At 41.9% G+C, this 22039-nt stretch overlaps 1 protein-coding gene across 7 annotated transcripts in view; it reads left to right on the top strand.

Annotated features, from left to right (window-relative positions):
• The window catches only part of dmxl2 (Dmx-like 2), a 46426-nt gene extending 24398 nt beyond the window's left edge, over positions 1–22028 (top strand). For 2 of the 7 annotated variants that reach the window (XM_080302401.1, XM_080302404.1), the window contains exons 21-56: positions 178–350; positions 437–1088; positions 1226–1555; positions 1645–1764; positions 1877–2012; positions 2594–2704; positions 2842–3011; positions 3367–3464; positions 3592–3757; positions 4157–4421; positions 4541–4743; positions 5727–6119; positions 6666–6848; positions 6985–7281; positions 7385–7576; positions 7688–7764; positions 8036–8166; positions 8652–8897; positions 9618–9695; positions 11571–11597; positions 11939–12129; positions 12252–12385; positions 12476–12561; positions 12750–12951; positions 13446–13563; positions 14570–14635; positions 15326–15412; positions 15650–15771; positions 15891–16029; positions 17466–17526; positions 17678–17805; positions 17881–17958; positions 18068–18159; positions 18248–18300; positions 18400–18617; positions 20059–22028. In XM_080302401.1, coding sequence (XP_080158527.1) covers positions 178–350; positions 437–1088; positions 1226–1555; positions 1645–1764; positions 1877–2012; positions 2594–2704; positions 2842–3011; positions 3367–3464; positions 3592–3757; positions 4157–4421; positions 4541–4743; positions 5727–6119; positions 6666–6848; positions 6985–7281; positions 7385–7576; positions 7688–7764; positions 8036–8166; positions 8652–8897; positions 9618–9695; positions 11571–11597; positions 11939–12129; positions 12252–12385; positions 12476–12561; positions 12750–12951; positions 13446–13563; positions 14570–14635; positions 15326–15412; positions 15650–15771; positions 15891–16029; positions 17466–17526; positions 17678–17805; positions 17881–17958; positions 18068–18159; positions 18248–18300; positions 18400–18617; positions 20059–20268 — 6033 coding nt within the window. In that variant the 3' untranslated portion in view covers positions 20269–22028. Of the gene's footprint in view, positions 1–177; positions 351–436; positions 1089–1225; positions 1556–1644; positions 1765–1876; positions 2013–2593; positions 2705–2841; positions 3012–3366; positions 3465–3591; positions 3758–4156; positions 4422–4540; positions 4744–5726; positions 6120–6665; positions 6849–6984; positions 7282–7384; positions 7577–7687; positions 7765–8035; positions 8167–8651; positions 8898–9617; positions 9696–11570; positions 11598–11938; positions 12130–12251; positions 12386–12475; positions 12605–12749; positions 12952–13445; positions 13564–14569; positions 14636–15325; positions 15413–15649; positions 15772–15890; positions 16030–17465; positions 17527–17677; positions 17806–17880; positions 17959–18067; positions 18160–18247; positions 18301–18399; positions 18618–20058 lie in introns of those variants that run through there. The other 5 variants (XM_080302414.1, XM_026163628.2, XM_026163649.2 and 2 more) reach the window with 5 other exon arrangements.
• The last annotated feature ends 11 nt before the right edge of the window (positions 22029–22039 follow it).

Raw genomic sequence — 22039 nt, forward strand, 5'->3', positions numbered from 1 at the left:
AACTAGCTAGATGTCACTGAAGTGAAAATAAGTTCAGGTTTAACATCAGCAGTCTGGCTTATAAGCAAGTCCGTGTATTTAGTGTTAAGGTGCATGTAAAAAGTATTAAGAGCCTTACTGTCTTACTGATTTGTCACAGCAGTCATGTTAAATCAAACGGTCTTCTGTTGTCCTCAGAGTCTAAGTTCCATAGAAGACTTCTCTATGCATGTGTCCATCTACGAGTGTGAGTCTACTGGTGGCTCAGAGTGGGTTTTAGAGCAAACTGTCCACCTGGATGATTTCGCCAGACCCTCTTCCACCCTGGATCCAAGAGTCAGTGTGGACTCAAATCTCTTTGTCTACAGCAGGTCAGGAACTATTACGTTTATCATATTCTGTCAGAGTAAGTGTTTTGCTTGTATGTCTGATAGGTTATTCATTTTCTTCACCTCAGGTCTGACTTGTACATGAGCAGAGACCATAGCTCACCCAACATTAAGCACTACGTGCACTTGGACTGGCTGTCAAAGGAGGATGGATCGCACATCCTCACTGTGGGAGTGGGCTCCAACATTCTTATGTATGGCCGTATCTCTGGTGTGGTCAATGAGCAGACGAGCAGCAAGGAGGGTGTGGCTGTTATCACCCTTCCTCTAGGGGGCAGTATCAAACAGGGGATCCGCTCACGCTGGATTTTGCTTCGGACCATTGACCTCCTGTCATCTGTGGATGGCACCCCATCGCTGCCGGTCTCCCTTTCCTGGGTAAGGGATGGCATCCTAGTGGTGGGCATGGACTGTGAAATGCATGTGTATGCACAGTGGCATCAGGACAAGAAGCCCGGTGAGGGAGAAGAAGGCAACCTTTCATCAGCAGACATAGCCGGAGGTCAAAGCACAGTGTCCTCCTCGATCTTTGAAGGGAGGGCCAGGTCAAAGAGTGTGTTTGAGGGGAGTACTGCAGTAGATGAGGCCCTTCGTGCCCCGGCAGGACTTCAAGAAGGAGGACTCTTTGAAGCAGCTCACTCGCTGTCCCCAACTCTTCCTCAGTACCATCCAACCCAGCTGCTGGAACTCATGGACCTGGGCAGAGTTCGGCGTGCCAAGGTGAGTCCATTTCTACCTCATTCAGTAGTGAAAACATCCAAGTGAAATCTAGTGAGTTTTTATTCAGTGTTTTTTACACGATTTGATGCGGATTAGCTGATTTTAATAAAGTCTTGGTCTTTTTTTGTGTGTGTCAGGCCATCCTCGCCCACCTGGTAAAATGTATTGCTGGAGAAGTCGCTGTGGTTAGGGATGTGGAGGCAGGTGAGGGCGGAGCCAGGAGACATCTGTCTCGGACAATCAGCGTTACTGGCAGCACAGCAAAAGACACCATAGTGTCGGGCCGTGACGGAGGCAGGGACTACACAGAGATCAACTCCATCCCTCCCTTGCCTCTGTACTCCCTCATGTTGGCTGATCTAGACACCTCTTATAAAGGACCTGAAGAGAATGCTAAGGGAACTAAAGGGACTGATGGTGAGGCAGCCCAAAAGTCCACAGAGGACCAGTATGCTGACCTCTTCCAGGTAGGAAGAGTTGAGACTTGAACAGATTTTGTTGTTAAAGGTTTACCTGCACGTAAGGACTTTAAACTCTTCTCTTCCTGCATTAACAGGTGCCAACAGTTACCACGGATGACTTTGTAAACTTTGCCACAGATAAACCAGAGAAAAAATCCCGAGTTATTAACCTCTCTCAATATGGGCCTACCTATTTTGGACCAGAACATGCTCAGGTAAAAATGAAATAAAAAATAGGCTTCCCTTTACATAAAAATCTACTTATGGAGAAGTAATATTTGTTTATCAGTTCTCTGCTTCACTTGCTTTCTTCTCAATTGTGTCCAGGTGCTGTCCAGTCACCTCATGCACTCCAGCCTTCCAGGCCTGACCCGCCTAGAGCAGATGTTCTTGGTGGCCTTGGCTGATACTGTTGCAACCACAAGTGCTGAGGTCGCAAGCTCCACTGATCAACAGTACACAGGTCTGTCTAGTTTGTGTGTGTTCCAGTCGTACTTATGATATGTACAGGAGACTGTGTACAATATAATACATCTGACATTTGGCATAAACACTGTATTCCTTAAAAAGAAGTCATAACAGCATCCTTACTGATATTGCACTGCTGCAGTAAAGGTTGATTACATATTTTTAGCAAGCAGATTGGTTCTAAGTCTTGGTATTTAATTGAAACCTAGCAAATCGGTCCAATATTGCATTAAAGTTAAATAAATGTTTTTAACAAACAGGAAAGGAATACTTTTCTTGAGTCATTCGCCAGCTATCAAATCTTGGTGGTTAAACTGCTCCTTTCTCTTTTTCAGTATCTTTTGCCTTTTTTTACTTCGGTTTTTCGTTCTTTTTATTTAGTCTTTTGTGAGGAAGACATTAGCAGGTTGTTCCTGTGCTAAGTAAGCAGAGAAGAGGGTAAGAAGGTTCAAGGACTGGAGACCTATTGTGTGACAGGATCACATGAACTCAAGTGATACTTGAGTTTAAAGGTCTTTGCCCTCTTGTTGAGTGGTCTTTGGGGGGAAAACTGATCAACTGCTGGTATTTGTGTAGGTGGCGAGGCTCTTGATGAGTGTGGACTAAGGTACCTGCTCGCCATGCGTCTTCATACCTGCCTGCTCACCTCTCTGCCCCCACTCTACCGCATGCAGCTGCTCCACCAAGGTAAAGTACTCTGCTCATGGTGCTGCTGCTGTGAGACGAGTATACAAAACGTTTTGTATGACAGTTATGGGGTATATTGCTCCTTTCACTATCCCTATTATTCACTATCCCGATCCAACTATCTGCTTCTATTGCAGGCCTCTCAACGTGTCACTTTGCATGGGCGTTCCACTCAGAGGCAGAGGAAGAGATGCTGAACATGATCCCAGCAATGCAGAGAGGCGACCCACAGTGGTCTGAGCTCCGGGCCGTGGGTGTGGGTTGGTGGATAAGAAACATCAACACTCTGAGGAAAATGGTGGAGAAGGTACCAGAATAAATATGCGTATTTATATATATAAAAATCAAAATGTAATGCTGATTACAATGCTGATTGTTGTAAACCTGCTCAACATTTGGCAATAAACCCATTCTGATTCTGATTCTGATTATGGCAATATCTGCCTCAGTTTCTAGGTGAGTATATGAACTAGAAAAGGAAACTTACCATCCAGTTTACTCTGTAATGTAATTAATTTCCTACAGGAGTTTTCCATTTCTAGTAAATAGGAGCTAGGAACAGCTAGGAGTTACTGTAAAGACTTTATGAATCAAAGCAATTGGTAAATATTGATAACTCTTTAGAAATAACTAAATAACGACTATTGCTTGTTTATAATCAGTTGGGAAAAGCTGCATTCCAGAGGCAAAATGACCCTTTAGATGCTGCCCTGTTCTACTTGGCCATGAAGAAGAAAGCTGTCCTGTGGGGACTCTTCAGGTTGGACATTTTCTCTAAACACATAATTAATTTGAATAATTTTTCCAATGTTCAGAACAAGAGGTTTTAAGTGAATTTTCTTGCTAAAGCAGAATGGATACCAAACTCTGTGGCTTTGTTCTTTCAGGTCTCAGCATGACGAGAAGATGACTCAGTTCTTCAAAAACAACTTCAGTGAAGACCGCTGGCGAAAGGCAGCTCTCAAAAATGCTTTCTCCCTACTGGGAAAGCAGCGCTTTGAACAGTCGGCTGCCTTCTTCCTGTTGGCTGGTTCCCTCAAAGATGCCATAGAGGTTTGAGGACTTTTAATAGTGCACAGACAACTTACTGACGCTGTGTTTACTCCAGTAGCATATTTCAGCGTAACTTGCAGCAGCAATATCATAAAGTCGTCTCTCTTTAAGGTGATATTGGTACAGAAATATGTTGATGACAGAGTGGGTCTTCAGCCTTTAAATCACAAAAGAGAAGCCTAAATTATATAAATAATAAGATGCATAACAGTAGCACATAGTCTTTGTTGGCCTAGATTTTTCTCAACACACAGTCAAAATATACAGATGGGCAGAAAAGGAAGTGTGAGTTTCTGTTTGTACCTTGCAGAAATCTTTAACTTTTTGCACTTGGCTTGTTATTTCTTTAAAGAAAAAAACCTGCACCGTTAACTCATCACGCTGTTTCATGGTGTTTAGGTATTGCTGGAGAAGATGGAGGATCTCCAGTTAGCCATGATAGTAGCAAGGCTGTATGAGGCTGATTTTGAGAATTCATCCACCTGCCAAGGCCTCCTTTATGAGAAGGTCTTGGGCTGCAATAGGGACGGGAGTGGTTACCACTGTTCCAGGTTGCACCCCGATCCGTTCCTCCGCAGCATAGCCTACTGGATCATGAAAGACTACACGCGAGCCTTGGACACATTATTGGAGCGAATCCCAAAAGAGGACGATGAGAACCCTGGTTAGTTGGTTGAAGACATTTTAGTGATTTTTAAACGGCACGTTCCATTGTGCATTATTCATGTTGTTTTCACCTGAAATAAATATTTTCTCCCTTTTCTTTCCATTTTTGTGCATCAGATGTGATGGTTAAGGCTTGCAACCCTGTGGTGTTTAGCTTCTATAACTACTTAAGGACACACCCTTTGATCATTCGCCGCCACTTTGCAAATCCAGCGGGCACAGCAACAACAGTAGGCCTCACTGCTGAAAAGAGCAGCGCAGATGAGATCAACCTCATAGAGCGCAAACTGTTCTTCACTACGGCCAATGCACACTTCAAGGTGAGTCCATACTAATCTAGCTATTTACTCCAATCCAGTTCTCTTGATGGAGTTGGGAACTTGTACATTATATGTGTAAGTATAAATATGTAGTATAAAGTGAGGCAGTTACAATTGAAGTAAGGACAAGAGTAAAAGATTAGTGAAATCATCGCCTTCTGACACAACTAGCAAAGAACATTTTTAGCCTATAAATTCAAGTGCACTTTGTTGCTTGTGCCTGTAACTGATGATCAATTTTTAATGTCCAGACTGCTTCCTCTGAAATCGCAGGACTAGGGTAAACAGGATAGGGTGAAACCGTGATGTTCATGAGCTTCATAAATAAATCACAAACACAGCAAACAGCTTTACACAAGAATCAACTTCCACTATCAAAGGATGCAAAATTTGTTACACGCAGTTTACTGCAGTCGCATACAATTTTGCAGGGAAAGAGAAAGAATATTTTTGCCTTGTAGTTTAGCAGAAATGCAGTAATAAGTCATGATATTGTTGTTGGGCTCGATCACAGAACATTATTGTATTTTTGCTCCATGAAGATCTGCTGAATTTGCTCTCTTTCTACTCCTCTAAAGGGAAATGAAATGTAGCATTGTTATAACAGGAAAAAATAGACTGGAATAAAAACTATACTTGGAGGCTCTCAATTACATGTTGCATTAACCCAGCCAGGATGTCATTGAGTGTGAAATGAAGGAAATTAGATAAGCTGTAACTAAGAAACTAACATTTTTGCTTGACCCACCAGAGTTTGTGAATTTAGGATTCAGATTTAGGCCTTAGCTGTTGCTGTTTGATGTCATACCTTTTACATAATCATCATTGTAGACAAAAAAATCCACTTTGTTACAATAAGAAAGATAATTGTAATTTATCACTTCCATCCCCCTATGTATCATTCTGATAACTACAAAAGCATGCATGCCGAGATTATATAACAAAAGTTCATATACATATTATATAATCTCTGAATCTTGTAGGTGGGCTGCCCAGTTTTAGCTCTGGAAGTACTTTCCAAGATCCCCAAGGTTTGCAAGAAGTCTGGCTCATCGCCTCTCAGCAAGGCTTCATCCAAGGCCAATTTAAACACAAGCCAACCCTTGGAAAATGGCACTCAGGGAGGTTTGGACTGGGGCTCTCCAGCAGCACCGACACAGGCCTGGGGAGGAAATGATGGCACTGGTGGGTTGGACTGGAGCCAGCCTATGGTGAAGGTAGAGGAAGATGAGCTGAAGCTGGACTGGGGAGATGTCAAGGAAGATGATGAGGATGAGGACGATGGTGGTCTGACCATGAAGAAACCAGAGCTGGAAACCGAAGGAGAGGAAGGTTCAGGAAAAGGCAGCCAGAAACTGCAAAGAGAGGACTCACAGGTAGCAATAATATCTAGAATCTCCTTGAGTAATTGTGGAGATCTCAGATTTTATTTTATTGTGTTTTTTTCCTTTGGTTGCACAGTTAAAATACCAAAACAGGAAAAAAAAACAACTTCATTTTGATGTTGTATGAAGGCACATCCTTGTCTAGTTTCTTTACTGTCTTATCTGGCATATAGGAGACGACAGATACAAACCAAAATGTTACATTTAAAGGATTTTTATTTGGAGTTAACACATCAAAGAAGACCTGCCTGAACACTCAGCAGGGAGAAAATGATGTTTATTAGGATATGTAATTTAATCGTTATTATAATAAAAAACAATTGTGAGGGTTCGACTCTCATTCAGATGTAGTGTTCTTGAATGAGAAAAGAAAAACATGTTTTTTCTGGTGGGGTCTTCTCCAAAAGGTGGAAACTTGCAGCAAAGGTGTCAGAGAGTGTTTTTGGGCTTGATTTGCAAATTGGGTCGGCCCCAAATATAAAATTCAAGGCTACAAAGCACGGTCTTTGTCCTTTAAGTCACTCGCATGTATTTCAGGGCGAGTCGGAGGTCGACGTGATAGCAGAGCAGCTGAAGTTCCGTGCCTGTCTGAAGATCCTCATGACAGAGCTGCGTACATTGGCTACAGGCTTTGAGGTGGACGGAGGGAAGCTCCGCTTTCAGCTCTACAACTGGCTGGAGAAGGAGATAGCAGCCATGCATAAAATCTGCAACTACAAGGTCGACTTTAATATTATTTGATGTTGTTTTAGCCTATTTTAAAAACTGCTGAATGTTTCTATAAATGTTTTTCAGTTCTGGTTCATTGTAATTTATTTTATTTTTTTTTTTTTTACCATAAACGTTATCAACTCAGGTGGAAGGAAAGGAGGAAGAGTCAGAGGTGGAGCGTTGGGGAGAACGCTCAACATCGGTGGACATATCAGATGACGTATTGGAGCGAACAGACGCCGGAGCCTATGAGCGTCATCAGATGGAGCGCCGCCGGCTTCAGGCCAAACAGCAGCACTCTGAGAGGCGCAAGGCATGGCTGAGGAAGAACCAGGCCCTGCTCAGAGTGTTTCTATCCTACTGCAGCCTTCATGGAGCCAAGGGAGGCGGAGTCACCTCTGTTCGCATGGAGCTTCTGTTCCTCCTGCAGGAGAGCCAGCAGGTATGCATGCACCTTTATACATATGTCATTATATATGTTTGTTTTTTATTAGTACAAAACAGTTTACAGAGAAGGCAAATTCACTTTTTGTCATACTCTGTAGGAGACCACAGTGAAGCAGCTGCAGTCCCCTTTGCCTCTGCCTACTACACTGCCCCTGTTATCTGCTTACATTGCCCCCACCAAGACAGTCATAGCCAACCCTGTTCTCCACCTCAGCAATCACATACACGACATCCTCTACACCATCACACTCATGGAGACCCCACCACATCCGGACATCATGGACGATCGGGTCAGTACTTTAAAAACAAATCTCTAACTTCATTTTAAGATGACTGAAAGTCTTACTGTCTGGTTGTTCAGTTTGGGGATGAATAATGAAAAGTGATGTTCATGTTTTTAGGTGAACGCTCTGCACACGCTAGCAGCATCTCTGTCTGCTTGCATCTATCAAGCACTCTGTGACAGTCACAGCTACAGGTAAACACGTGCATTGCAACAGATCCAGAAACCAAAACTGGCTTCACATTACCCTTGTGCTCAAAGTATGCGCTCATTGCTATTTAGTAGTTGAGAACTATTGTTTTTGATGCTGTGCTTGTGTAGCTTAGTCTGACTCCAGGTCTGTTCAGACATTTGTATCTTTGAGTTTCACACTATGAAAGAAGAATAAATATATTTAACAAAATGTTGAACATGCATGTTTTGGGCTGTTGTGACTTTATCGTTTAATGTTTTGGTTGCGTTGCAGCAGTCAAACAGAGGCCAACCAGTTTACAGGGATGGTTTACCAGGGCCTTTTGCTCAGTGAGAGGAAACGACTCCGCACAGAAAGCATTGAAGAGCATATTACTCCCACCTCTGCACCTGCACAGTGGCCAGGTAATAAGACCTCTTACTTTGCTACCCAGTGGTGTATTTGGGGAGTTGGTTTGATTCTGACTGAAGAGAGGATTTGGATTAGAATATAATAACACATTTGCTCTAATTTGTAGTTTTACAAAATGAAACTGAAGTCATATTTGAGGATCCTCACAGATGCATAGGATGGGGAAAATGGCTTTCTGTGTAAACATCAAGGACAGTATTTTGTGAAAATGTGAAGAGCAGGACGAGAGAGAGCAGAGCAAAGCAGGCAGTCTGTGTTTATGCAGAGGGGCAGATGGTGTTCTATAATAGGAGCTCAGTGGCCTCTGGGAAGGAAATGGAAAGAAAGAGACTGATCACGCCATCCTGAAAAGGTTTCATAAATGGGTTCTCGATGGTGCTGAGATGGTGTTTTTGTTTGCCTGTGGAAGTTATTTGTGTAAATTAGGGGGTAATCTGTTGCACGTTTATCACGTTGGATGTGCTTCCCCTCTATGCAGGTGTGTCGTCCCTGATTTCATTGTTGACATCTGCGAGGGACGAGGACCAGCCAAAGCTCAGTGTGCTCCTGTGTGAAGCTGTTGTGGCAGTTTATCTTTCCCTGCTAATCCATGGCCTGGGCACTCACAGCAGCAATGAACTCTTCCGCCTGGCAGCACATCCCCTCAATAACCGGGTGTGGGCCGCAGTCTTCGGAGGAGGGGCCAAAGTCGTCATTAAGCCAAAGAGGCCTGAGGCTCCACCAGGTAAAAGGACAATTTGGTAGTTGGCGATCTAAAACCTTTATCTTTACCATGTCAACATTGTTCATGGTTGTAATTATTTGCCTTTATCCCTTGATTCAGCACATGAAGTTGACCTTTTTCCTCCCACGTCTGTTTTCCCTTTAACATCTCTGATCACTTCCACTTTTGGTATTATCGCATAGATATTTACTTAGCACTGTCCTGTTGATGCTCCTAACATGCTGCTGCTACTCGTGTGTAGCGTCTTGTGTGAGTGTGCCCTCTGCCCTGTGTCCCAGCGCCAGCTGATTTTGAGGCAGCCAGGCCAGAGGAGTCTCAAGAGACAGGAAGACCAGAGCAGAGCAACTTCACCTCAAACCCCACTGTCACCCCTACTGAAACCCAGCGCCCTAAACGTCCCCCTCCTCCTGTTTTAAGGGACGAGGGGGTGGGCACTGTGGTATCTGCAGCTAACACCAGCTGTGAGTAACTGGGCTGGTGGATTGCAGTGCTGGTTTGCAGAATTGCAGTGCATGGTAATTGTAAAGGTTTGCATTGTTGCAGCTGCTTGAATGACCCACCACTCTATCGTGAAGCTACTGCTGAATGAGCATTACAAACAAAAAAAAAAATCCACTACTGTTATGACAAGCCAACAGCTGTGTGTGTGTTTGTGTGTGTGTATACTGCATTGCATGTACATGTTGTAACGTCCTCTGTGCTCATTTTGTGTCACTGAAGCACCAGCTGGGCCTAGCAACGAGTATTCAGAGGCCAATGCTGAGCAGCCCACTATATGTGAATCTGAGACTAAACCAGGTACACTTTCAGAGGCTTCCTGTAGCGTTCAGGCTAAATATCTACTTGTGTGTTGTCCAGATTTTAGAATGAAATACAACCACAATTCAAGAAAACCACTACGGTGCTGTGTTAAATCTAAACAAAAACAGAATGTAATAATTTACACATTTCTTAAACCTATATTTTATTTACAATAAAACACAAAAACCCTACCAGATGTTTAAATTGAGATATTTTACTCTTTCATGAAAAATATTTGCTCACTTTGAATTTGATGACAGCAACAAATACCAAAAGTTGAAACAGGGTGACAAAAGGCCTGAAAAGTAACATTTTGCAATTAATCAGGTTCATTTACAACATGTCACTAACATGATTGCTTTGTAAAAAAAAAAAAAAAAAGAGCATCTCCAAGAGCTGAAGATCATCGGTCCTCTTCAGTGTAAAACTTTTAAAATCTCATCATCTACTGTCCATAAATTCAAGAAAATTCATAGATTCAAGGAACCTGGAGAAATCTTCCCTGTGCACAAAGGACAAGGCCGTTGCCAGAGAATGCAACACCATTGTCTTCTCTGGATCAAACTTAATTTCAAATGGACTCAGACAAACTAGAAAAACTGATCTGTGGTCAGATGAAATTCTTTTTTTTGTTAAAACATGGACGCACCATCCTCCAGACTAAAGAGGAGAGCGCTCCGTTCAGAAATGATATGGAACTGTATTAGTACCTATGGAACTAGCAGCTTGCACATCTGGAATTACACCATCAGTGCTGACTGGTATGTACAGGTTTTAGAGGAACATGTGCTCCCATTCAGATTAGTTTTTCAGGGAAAGCTTTGCAGATTTCAGCAGCTGCATTCCCATATCAGATAAGAATGGGACAGCATTCCTCTCCCAAAAGTCCAGCAGCTGCTCTGCTCAGACAGTCCTGACTGTACAGATTAAAATAAGGTTGGATCCTGCACAGTGGGTAAACATGGCCCTGCCCCAACTGTTTTGAGACATGTTGCTGCTATCAAATTGGGAACGAGTTAATATCCTTCTTAAAATGGTACTTTCTATGATCTACTGTGATGAAAACAGATTAGCAAAAATTGCATTTTGTTTTTAATTTGCATTTTACACGGCATCCCAACTCTCTTGAAACTGGGATTGTATTTTGAAGTAATGCAAATGGAGTTGGTGTACGTAAGTAATTTGCAGTTGAGTTAGTTACTGCATTATAGATTTATACTAGCGCTTGTGTGACATGATTCAGGTGTTTGTCTGTTTATTTCAAAAACTAAGCCATTCCCAAAGTGCTCACAGCTCTACTGTGTCACTGTTGGCTGAAATTGACACTGTTCATCCATATTCATCAGGCCAGAGTATACCGTGCTCACATTGTGTTTGTGAGGGAGGAAGATGGGGACTGGCATTTAGACTCCACATCTCTAGAGCTTGAGGCAGCTCTGAGCAAGGCCAGGGGCCTTTTGAAGAGCTCCTTTAGAGGACAGGCCATCTTAAATGCCAGCCTGTTGATAAAAATCACTTGTTAAAATTGTCCTTTTGAGGGCCGCGGCAAACCTGCATGCATGCCACAGTCACACAGCTTTAGAGAAAAGGTACATGCTGATGCCCAACTGTCATGTTCTAATTAACTCATTTTAACCTTAACATACTGTAGTTGCCAGTCTCATCCTGTTTGCCTATTAAGTGCTGTGGATATGAGGAAATGCTTAGCACATGATCGCTGAAGAAATTTGCCATCGTTTGATGTGTTCTTTGTGCCCACACATGAAATATTCACTGATTCTATTATGTAATGGACTGTGCAGTATCTGTGTGTCTAACTGCACTGTCTACTCTGGTTTGTGTCTTGTCTTGTTTTGTCTGGTGCGATACCAGAGATGGTCATCCTGGATAATGGTGCAGGTTTGTGTACTAGCGAGTGTTTCTTGCCCTGTGCTTACATCCCAAACGTGTGCTTTTTGTGCCTTTTTGTATTTCTCCTTTCCAAAAGTGTATGACGTGTCATTTGTGACTGAAGTTAGGTGCAGACAGGAGCCTCCTTTCTCAGGTATTATGTGTTTTATGTAGGATGTGGATGCAGTACTTTTCCTCCGGATCTATTTCTTTCTTCTTTTTTGGATTTAAAGTGATGCTGAGTTTCAGCTGATCTTCAGCCTTTGTATAAAATGCAGCACACTGCAGACCTCTTTTCAAATTGTCTTGTGTTTGAAATATACCATTTCTTCATTCTTCTTCTGCTACAGTGGCTCCCCCTCAGCCCCCAGCAGAGGATGTGGACCGATACAGACGCAGATTCAACATGAGGATGCTGGTTCCTGGACGCCCTGTAAAGGAGACACCTGCCACGCCACCTCCTGTTCCCGTTGAAAGACCCACCTACAGGGAGAAGTTCATTCCCCCAGAGCTGAGCATGTGGGACTATTTTGTGGCCAAAGTAAGAGAGTAAAGCTGTCAAACTGAATCTTTGCTTCAGATTTAAGGTTTAAAAAAACAAAACAAAACAATATACATATTTAAGCCTTTCATTTACTCTTTGCTGATCATTTCCCCTCTCAGCCTTTCCTGCCGCTGTCAGACAGCAACGCCCTGTATGACTCAGACGAAAGCGGTGCCGAGGATGACGAAGATGATGATGACGCCTTCCTATCTGACACACAGATGACTGAGCACTCTGACCCCAACTCTTACAGGTACAGCCAGCCATGCTTCTTTCTCTTTATTTCCTCTGAGACTCATTGAGGTTCATATTTTAATTATTTGTGTGTTTGTGGGTTATGTAGCTGGTTTCTGATCCGCCTGGTCATGGTGAAACTGGCTTATCACAATGTCAAGAACTTCATTCCTCTCACTGGCCTGGACTTTACAGGTACATGCTCGCCAAAAGACCGATCCTAAACGCCTCTCTAAACGTAAGCGATGCATTCTTTATGAAGGTGCATGGAAATATTTTAGGACATTTCAACAATAATTTGTTAATCATATGGAATCCACAGATAAACGCTTCATAGCTTTTTGCTTCTGAATATCAAATTTGTATATGTGTTTGTGTCACAGAGCTGCCAGTCACGTCCCCTCTGAGCAATGCTGCCTTGAAGACTTTGGAGACCTGGGAGCAGCTTCTGTTGGAGCGAATGAATACGTTTGATGGCCCACCTCCCAACTACATCAACACTTACCCTACTGACCTCAGCACAGGAGGTGGCCCTGCAATACTGCGACATAAGGCCATGCTGGAGCCTGACAACACACCCTTCAAGTGAGTATTACATCATCTATATGTAATTTTTGTCTTTGTACTTACAGCAGATAAATAGATAAGGCCTCAGTAGCACAGATGTAGACACCAGTTAGTGACCAAAGGTTGCTGGGGGGAAAAAACAGTATTCTCTCCGAACAACTCGCTAACTGCTCACAAGTGGTAGTGAAATAAGTGTAAATTGACTGGAAATGGAAAACAAGTTCCACCCTTAGAAACATATTGGTTTCAGCCAGAAGGCATAACTTGAATTTTGAAAATGGCTGTTCTTTCTTTCCAGATTCACATCACATTTCTTCAAGCTTTCGTGTTTTTTCAGGCTTTACTTGCTAAAGATTGCTGGCAAGTGTTTGCAGACAAGACAGTTTTCTTCCATGCAGACTACAGGAATTTGTGTTACTCTGTTAGTTTCTTTGCTTCTGATTTTTCAAAGTGACAGTCACAAACAGCCTGTTTGTGATCACCTTGTTTTCATCCACTTTTTTTTTCTTTAGGACAAGGAACCACCAGTCCTTTCCAGCCCGACGTCTGTGGCATTTCCTGGTCAAACAGGAAGTTCTTCAGGAGACATTAATCCGTTACATCTTCACAAAGAAAAGGAAGCAGAGCGAGGTCAGCACATGGCATTTAATTTTTGTTTTTTCCTTAGATGAAGTTTATAATTTCTTTTATGAATTTTAAGTACTTGAACATCACATTAGTCAGCAACTATATTATGTTGGTTTTTTCTTTTATTCTTTTTTTTTCCTCCTCATCTTAGTGTAACACATGATTGTCATAGAAAATTTCTGAAGTGGATTTGCTGACATTAGCCCAGGTTAACCACACGTAAAGACACGACGCCTATAAACAGAGATTTATGATCCTTGTAGGCATCAAACAACTAGCCCTACCAAAGTGAAGTATCCGAACAGTTTTTACAAAAATAACATATTTTATATGCCTTTTAATTTAACTTTAGTTCTTAGTGTGCCGCATGTCCACAGTAGGTTTTCCCTTAAAAATGGAAAACGGTATCCAGATGCTCGGTTGTCCAGATATTTTTTATTTTTTTCCCAGATCTTTTCTTTGGAATATTTTTGCAGTCTATTAGTTGGAAATGGCAATTTGGTAATTTTTTTTAGTCATGTATCTAAATTCATCCCTTGATTTTTTTTTTTTTTTTTTTTTTTTTAAAGCACCGAGTGAGCATTTTTATCACTATTAATATTTTTCTTATCTTTGCTTTGACTCCTTTAACATATAATCAAGTATAAGATGGTTCACTGCCTTCTGTGATGTCTGAATCAGTCACTTTTATGACAGACTGCCAATGCAGCTCGAACTTAAAAAAAAAAACCTCCTATAGATTCTTGTCCTCATGCCTAGTTAATAATTAAAACCTTTTTCGCTAACTGGAATAACATCATGTCAAATTCAGCTGTAATAGTAAGATGTCTCCATACCTGCTGCAACATGTCTGACTTACTCCCATTTTATCACCAAGTATACAATATCCTGTCAGCTTTGTTAATTTTTTTCATTTTCATTTCATGATTTATTTTTCTGTTTGTGCATGTGTGTTGTGTCGTGCTGTGTTGGTGTGTCCTGTGTCTATATTGCCTCTGTGTGTGTGTAGTCTGTAGAGAACCATACGGACCGTATAAGCCCACACTGCAAAGCAGGAGCTAGCAGTTCCTATAAGGTAGTATCATTTACTGTACCAGCCCAGGCCCTGGCTCTGTCTGAGCATCTGTCTATCTTTTCTGTCTGGGAGAGTCATTGCGAAGCCAAGCTTGAAGGAGCAAGTGCATTAAACACTAAAAGAAATCTTGCACCAGTTGCACAGGGTTTGGTTTGCAGTTTGTTTTGAGATCCCGCCATGCTGGGGTAAAGCACTGCATGTCTCCTCTCTAGCTTGGCCTGATAGTGACTGCTCTGGTAATTTTTTGGCATAAAATCTACTCGAAGCTCTATAGCTTAGATCTAATGTCTAATCTCTTCCTCTCACTGGGACACTTATCCACTCACATAACCTCATATCCAAACCTATCAATAACTCATCTCCCTGTGTAGCTCACATCCTTTCTAGCTGGACTGATTCTGCAGGACTCAAAATCACATAAATGAGATGGCACACACTTTAAACCTACTAACTTGCATGCTCACTGTCAGGGTGTGGTGGCGAGGGGCTTTCTAACTGGAGGGTGTCAGCCCAGAAGCTCAGTAGTCATACTTGTCAATATTTTCTGTTTTCTATCCTACTAGAGGGAAATTAAAGTCTATTTATTTTTTTAAAAATCTCCTTCATACCATTAATCTGACCCAGGAGAACCTTATTTTAGTGTTTCTCTCTTCAGCTTTGATGTTTTCCTTTTCTTTTTGTCTTTTCCAGGTGGAGGCTGATTTGGGCTACCCTGGAGGAAAAGCTAAAATCATCCACAAGGAGTCTGATATAATCATGGCATTTGCCATAAATAAGGTCAGTTGTGGGTGTTAACTTGTGTAAAATACTGGGGAAAACTTGTGGTTCATAATTTCCTTTGATTCTGAGGACACTGTACATGGAGACAGGATTATTAGATAGATTTATATTGAATGAAGGTTTCTAGAAATCTTTTTTAAGTAGCAAATACATGGCAGTTACTTTCTGGGAATTCAGAGAAGCTAGTGATATGTGTTGTCTCGCCTTATCCACCGTGCTTCCTTACTTTCCTAGGCTAACTCTAATGAAATAGTGTTGGCTTCCACCCATGATGTCCAAGAGGTTGATGTGTCCAGTCTAGTAGCTGTCCAGCCCTACACGTGGATTGGGGAGGACTTTGATAAGGAGTCTCGCAGGTCAGACTAGCAGCAGATCATATGATTTCCTTCAAATCTCACCGAGCCTGGACTGCACATTCCCTGTCTCCTCTCCGATTAAATGATAGCTTGTGTTTGTTTGTTTGTTTGTTTTACAGCTCTGATGATGTAGATCATCGTTCTTCGCACACCAATATTGCCCAGGCTAGCTCCGTCCCCTTTGCACCACCGCAGATGCCAGTCTCTGCATCCATGCCGTGGCTCGGTAGTGGTCAGACCAGTATGGGAGCCAGTGTGGTACGCGATTCTTCACTGCAAATCTACACAGCTGTGCAACCTGAATCCAGCAAAACCAGGCAGCAGTACATATGCAGTATTTAGCGATAACCAGTAGGGGGTGATTAAGTTCTGTTTCAGGGCTCATAGAAAGGGTGGCATGACTCTGCAGTCGTTTCATTTCATAATATTCATTAGTAAAGATTTAGATGTATTTTTACAAAATGAAAACGCTTCATTTAAAACTTCTGCTTCTGGAAAAAAATCAATTTAATTTGGGGATTTTATTCAGCAGTCTGCCGGGCTTGCACGTTTTCAGGCAAAGTTTGTTTTTTATTGTTATCGCTGCTGAACCACGCCGACTAAACAGCTGGCCTGCTGAGTCTGTAGATGCAGATACAGACTGGGGGTGTGTCTGCATGGCAGTGATGGCCAAATATAAACACAGATATCAGAAGCCCTTTCAGACGGCTAGCCAAGGTACAGATTTGCGTCAGACTAACACGCAGATAGGTTCTCAGTGTCCCAGCCACGGTGATAAATGTTTAGTGTGATACACAAAGGAGGACAAGACCGAGGGTGTCATAGAGGTTCAAACGACTGTGGAAGGGGTTTTGTTAAATGTGAAGGTTGAGGAGGGCTCTCTTAACATATTCAATTATCATATTCTGATGTGCAGCAAAATTAGTTGCACTTGTATTTCATGTAAATTAGTTTGCTGTTTCATCTGTCTAAAAGCTACTATCTGTCCAGTTTTAGAATTAGTCTTTACAGCAGTGGTCAGAAAAAAAGTTTTTTCATGACCAAAATGTGAAATTACATGCATGTAAAATACTTTAAAGATATTGTTGATGCTGAAGAAGTCATGAAAGTGCAGGAATGAGTTTTAACTAAAAGAGCTGGAATATTGAGGCGATCTGCAGAAATTTGCTTGATGTTTGAAGTGATGTGTAATTTACCATAGTCACGTATAAGTCTGAACGAGTGCACACCTGAACGAGTGTCATGTGTGTCTGAGAAGAAGATTCGATAAAAGTGATTTAAACTCTTGCGCACATAGACGGTGCCTCAGTCAGCCCATCATCCAATCACGTTACTGCTTAGGTTAGCCCAAGGCTCCACTTAAAAATGCCTAAAGACTGCTTGATGACCACTGATGATCGGCGCTGCACTGAATAGCTGTTTGCGATTGCTTTGGCTGGTAGCAGATTGATATGGTCGCCTTTGATTAATGTGTAAACCAATTTGTCTGCAAAAACTTGCTAAATGCACGCTAAGTGGTAGTGACACTGTGAAGAGTGGAACCCAAACGGGCAACAGTTATTGCTCAGGGGGTCGTCAACCACTCACTAGGCTGATCTTCAGGCCTGACGTTTTCAGATAGTTAACTTAATTGTTTGCCCAATTAATTTAAGCTAATTACAAGATAAATGTATGTTTATATTGATGTCTTTCAGATTATGAAGAGGAATCTAAACAATGTGAAGAGAATGACATCCCATCCCATATATCAGTACTGTGAGTGCTACTTTGAGAGGATTCACCAGTATACATGTTTAACACGTATAAGTAAATTATATAGCTTCTCCTGCTTTGTATTCCTGTTCTTTCCCCAACATCTCTCTCCCTTTCTTTTCCTGGTTTGTGTGTGTGTGGGGCTGTGTATCAGACATGACTGGGGCTCAGGATGGTAGCGTGAGGATGTTTGAATGGAACAGACCTCAGCAACTCATTTGCTTCAGACAAGCAGGCAACGCTCGAGTCACCCGTCTCTATTTCAACTCCCAGGGCAACAAGGTACACACACAAAGTAGCAACTGTGTTTTGTGTGTACGGTGCCATTGTTCTGATTCCTCTGAAACATTCTTGTAGTGTGGAGTCGCTGATGGAGAGGGCTTCCTCAGTCTCTGGCAGGTTAACCAGACATCGTCCAACCCTAAACCGTACCTGGTAAGGTTCCCTCCCACCTCCTTATTCACAGTCGCAGCACACACACAATATGAGTGGTCTGTATAATTCAAATGAAAATGTGCTTTTATTTTCCTGTTCTTGCTCTCAGAGTTGGCAATGCCACACTAAGACCTGCGGGGATTTTGCTTTCATCACATCCTCCAGTCTCATCGCCACGGCCGGACAGTCCAATGATAACAGGTCAGATTTGGACGACTAATCAAACACTGCTCTTTCTTTTTGTTTATTTTTTCCAGCTGCATAATATTTTGCTTTATGTTATTTATAGAAATGTTTGCCTGTGGGACACTCTGATTTCACCTAACAATACTATGGTGCATGGTGAGAAATCCATATTTATTCTAATAAGTGAGTTTCAGTGATTTTCTTTTTCCCTATATTTCAAGTTTATCCACTTTTACTTCCTACCTCCCCCTTCAGCTTTTCCCTGCCATGAGAACGGGGCCACTGTGCTTCAGTATGCTCCTAAACAGCAGCTGCTGATTACTGGAGGCAGAAAAGGCTTTGTGTGCGTGTTTGACATCCGACAGCGGCAGCTGCTCCACACTTTCCAGGCCCATGATTCAGCCATCAAGGCCCTCGCATTGGATGCCTTTGAGGACTTCTTCGTCACTGGCTCTGCAGAGGGCAACATGAAGGTGACGCATGCTCTTTCTCTCACTCACTTCCTTGCTGATACACGCTCACATTGTGTGCTGAGGAATAATATCCTTTTGTGTCAGTGAATGTTATTAAACATAAGCACTGTATAAAGCATTCAGCATCAAAACTACTGAGAATTATTTTATATTCATTCCAAGTTTGTTTTTTTTAATCCATAAACTGGAGGAGTATTTGGTGCAGCTCTCTAGCCTTCAAACAACACTTTTGTCCCTGGATTTAAGATTCCAGGTCTAGTTTTTCAGGCTTAGCTGTTGTGGTTTGTTTATTAAGTATTCCAGTATAAGGTGATGAGATCAAAGACTTAAAACACAGAGGTGATACGGTCTAAAGGTCAACACTGCACTGCCGGGATGACTGCGTTCTTGTTTTAGATGTTATAAGCAGGAACAAGAAAATGTTAAAGGCAAAAGATTTAGAGAAGTGAGTCTTTCATGCTGCTTTTAATCAACTCAGATTCTTTTATCTTTTAATGTAAACTCAGACTGATTTGATGATAAAGCCTCTGTGGGTGCCATACTGTCTGCTGCAGGAAGCCTTGTTCTTCTTGTCACTAAAAATAGTTTGTTATGACTTTGGCTGAACTAACTAAAACACAGACTACTGTATGTTATATATTCAAATCTGACTTCGGATTTATCAGTGACAGTCAAAGCAGCAGTGTGTTAATGTTTGGCACAATCACATGGAGTACTGGTTGAAATTACTGTCCTGAAATATTTGAGAATTATTTTTATTACTGATAAATGTGTTCTCTGTATTCTGACTTAGTTGATTGGCTAATAAAAATTGCTGTGATCACCTGTAGTTTTCATGGAAGACACCAACTTGTCTGGAAATACTCGCCATTTACTCTACATGTTGTGAAATGTAAAAACATTTAAGGAAACCAGAAATTAAGGCTGCTCACCTTCAAAGTAAAATTTGTGCCTGATCGCTGTAACTGACACATTTGAAAGGGTGCAGACTGTGTCTGTTTTCTGTTTTTTGTTTGCATCAGACTTTCAATCATTTCACTTCTGCTTGGCGAGTGTTTACAGACAAGTCAAGGTATGCAAACTACCGGCAACTGCGTCAACCTGCTAGAAACAAAAGCAAACACAGATTAGCACTCTATACCCATGTCCAACCTCTTTCTCTTTTCCTGCTACTGCCATCAACCTCCAGCAACCACCTTTTTGGGGGGGTTGTCTGGATCCTTAAAGCACATTTGTCTCTTTGTAGAAACAACATGGAAAAATGCTAATTGATCACAAATGCCAAACAAGTGGTGTCCCCAGCCAAATAGTTTTTAATTTCTCCAGTTTCATTATTTAAAAAATGATCTGTTTGGGGTTTTTTTTTTTTTCCATCCAGAAAACCCTGGGAAGAGAAACTAATTATATACTCTGTTCTCGCTCTCTCTTCCTTTGTACCCAGGTGTGGAAGCTAGCCGGCCACGGGCTCATGCACTCTTTTAGCATAGAGCACGCCAAGCAGTCCATCTTCCGGAACATCGGCGCAGGTGTCATGCAGGTGGAGACGCGACCCGGAAACCGAATCTTCACCTGCGGAGCAGACGGCACCCTAAAGATGAGGGTCCTCCCAGACCGCTACAATATCCCCAGCAGCTTGGTTGACGCCCTGTAATGCTTTTTGTAATTCTGAGGGTCCTAAGAGGAAAGGGTCAGAAAGTGGAGGAAAAAACCGAAATGCTTCTGTAACACTCTGTAGGCATTAATAGAAACGCTGCTGGGGGAAGAGTTAGTCAAAAGATTACCACGCTGTTGGCAACTTTCAGCATGAACGGTGTTCATGAGTTTACTGTTGGCCGTATCCAGAAGATTAAAAACGGAGCTGCAAACATTTTATTTTCCCAAAGGCTGAAAACAAAGTTACAAGCAAATGGTATCATACTTGATTTTAAAGCTAGTTTTATTGTAATTTTATCGAAGAATCTCTACTCTTAGAGTGTGTCCATAGGGAAGCTATGCATGTCCTGTTCTCGTTATGCGGTGCAATCACAGGTCTATTGATAGTGCTCTGTAAAAGTGCTCAAGCAAAAATTTTAAAAGTGTGTAACTGTTGTCATTTTGTGCCCACAGCTGAAATCTCTTAGCATCTACTGTAACCAGCACCGTGGTTTGTTATTAAGTCAGTGGTTTCCAGTGTGAATCGAGTTGTTGGAATCTGCATTTTGTTTCGATGGTTTTTGCCCCCCACCCTCCTGCCTTTTATTTGCCCAGCTTTCTCAGCTCCGTGGAAGAGTTGATGGTGCATTTGGTCCTGATAGTGACACCTGTCTGTATCCCCCCCCCTTCTCTTTTTCCACTGGCTGCCCATCACTCACTTGGCCTATAATGGTTTGGGTTCAGCCCGCTCCAGTTTGGCCCTCTGCGTGCGTGTTCACTCTGCTGTGTCTGCCATCTGTACGTCTGCGCGCCCACCTGCCCTCAAATGCCTGTTTGTGCGGCAGACTCACTGCTAGAACATTCCTGTTTGGAAGACGGTGTGTTTTACTCCTGTGACTGTGATTTCAGTGTTTCCATCTGTCTGGTACAACGCTAAAGATCCACCCACCCACTCACCCCAGAGCAGAAACACAAAGGTTCACTTCTGGTTTTATCACAAAGATTTTATTTTATTTGTTGTTTTTTTTAATTGAGTTGATTTTCTTATTTAAGTTATTTATGTTTGTGTTCATTTGGTTGACCATTCCTTTCTAAAACTATTTATCTTATTGCCTTTTATTTTAGGAATGTAAGGGGTTTTACTGTAATCTGACTGGGAGATGTGCAACAGTCTACTGTAAGTGTGTTTACCTCACTAGTTGTTTTTACTGTTTCATCCATAAGGAATAGATATTTGCACTCAAATTCTGGAGACACTAAAAGTTTATTTCAAATAAATAGGTTATTAAAGAGGAAACGATTATATACAAATGAATGTCTGGCTTTATTTGGCCTACTAGTACAACATTTGAAATAGTTTTATTATATAAATTATATAAATATATATATATGAACTATCACAACAACCTTGTACAAACATGAAGGCATTTCTTTATTTTTGGTTTGTATCATACCAGTTGGATTAGTTGTAACTTTTGTTAAGTGTATGTATGGTATTTATTAAAGAGATTTGTGTTTCTCTCCCTCTCTTTCTGCCCTCTGTGTGTACTGTATGCATCTTAAGTGTTTCCCCAATGGTCCCACTGGTGTCGTGTGTGTGTGTGTGTGTGTGTGTGTGTGTGCGCGTTCGTGTGTACGTGCACATCAAACAGTCGAAAAGAAGCCATTATTATGAGTAGAGGCCTATTAGGGTACTTGAGCCTGAAGGTGTGTAAGAGAACAGGTCATGGTCAGTTTTACCTTTTGTAAAGTGAATAAATTCTTTTTATTTCATCAGGATGATTTGGCGC

This window comes from Astatotilapia calliptera, chromosome 1 (assembly GCF_964374335.1).
Source record: "Astatotilapia calliptera chromosome 1, fAstCal68.1, whole genome shotgun sequence".
In the NCBI taxonomy this organism is placed as follows: Eukaryota; Metazoa; Chordata; class Actinopteri; order Cichliformes; family Cichlidae; genus Astatotilapia; species Astatotilapia calliptera.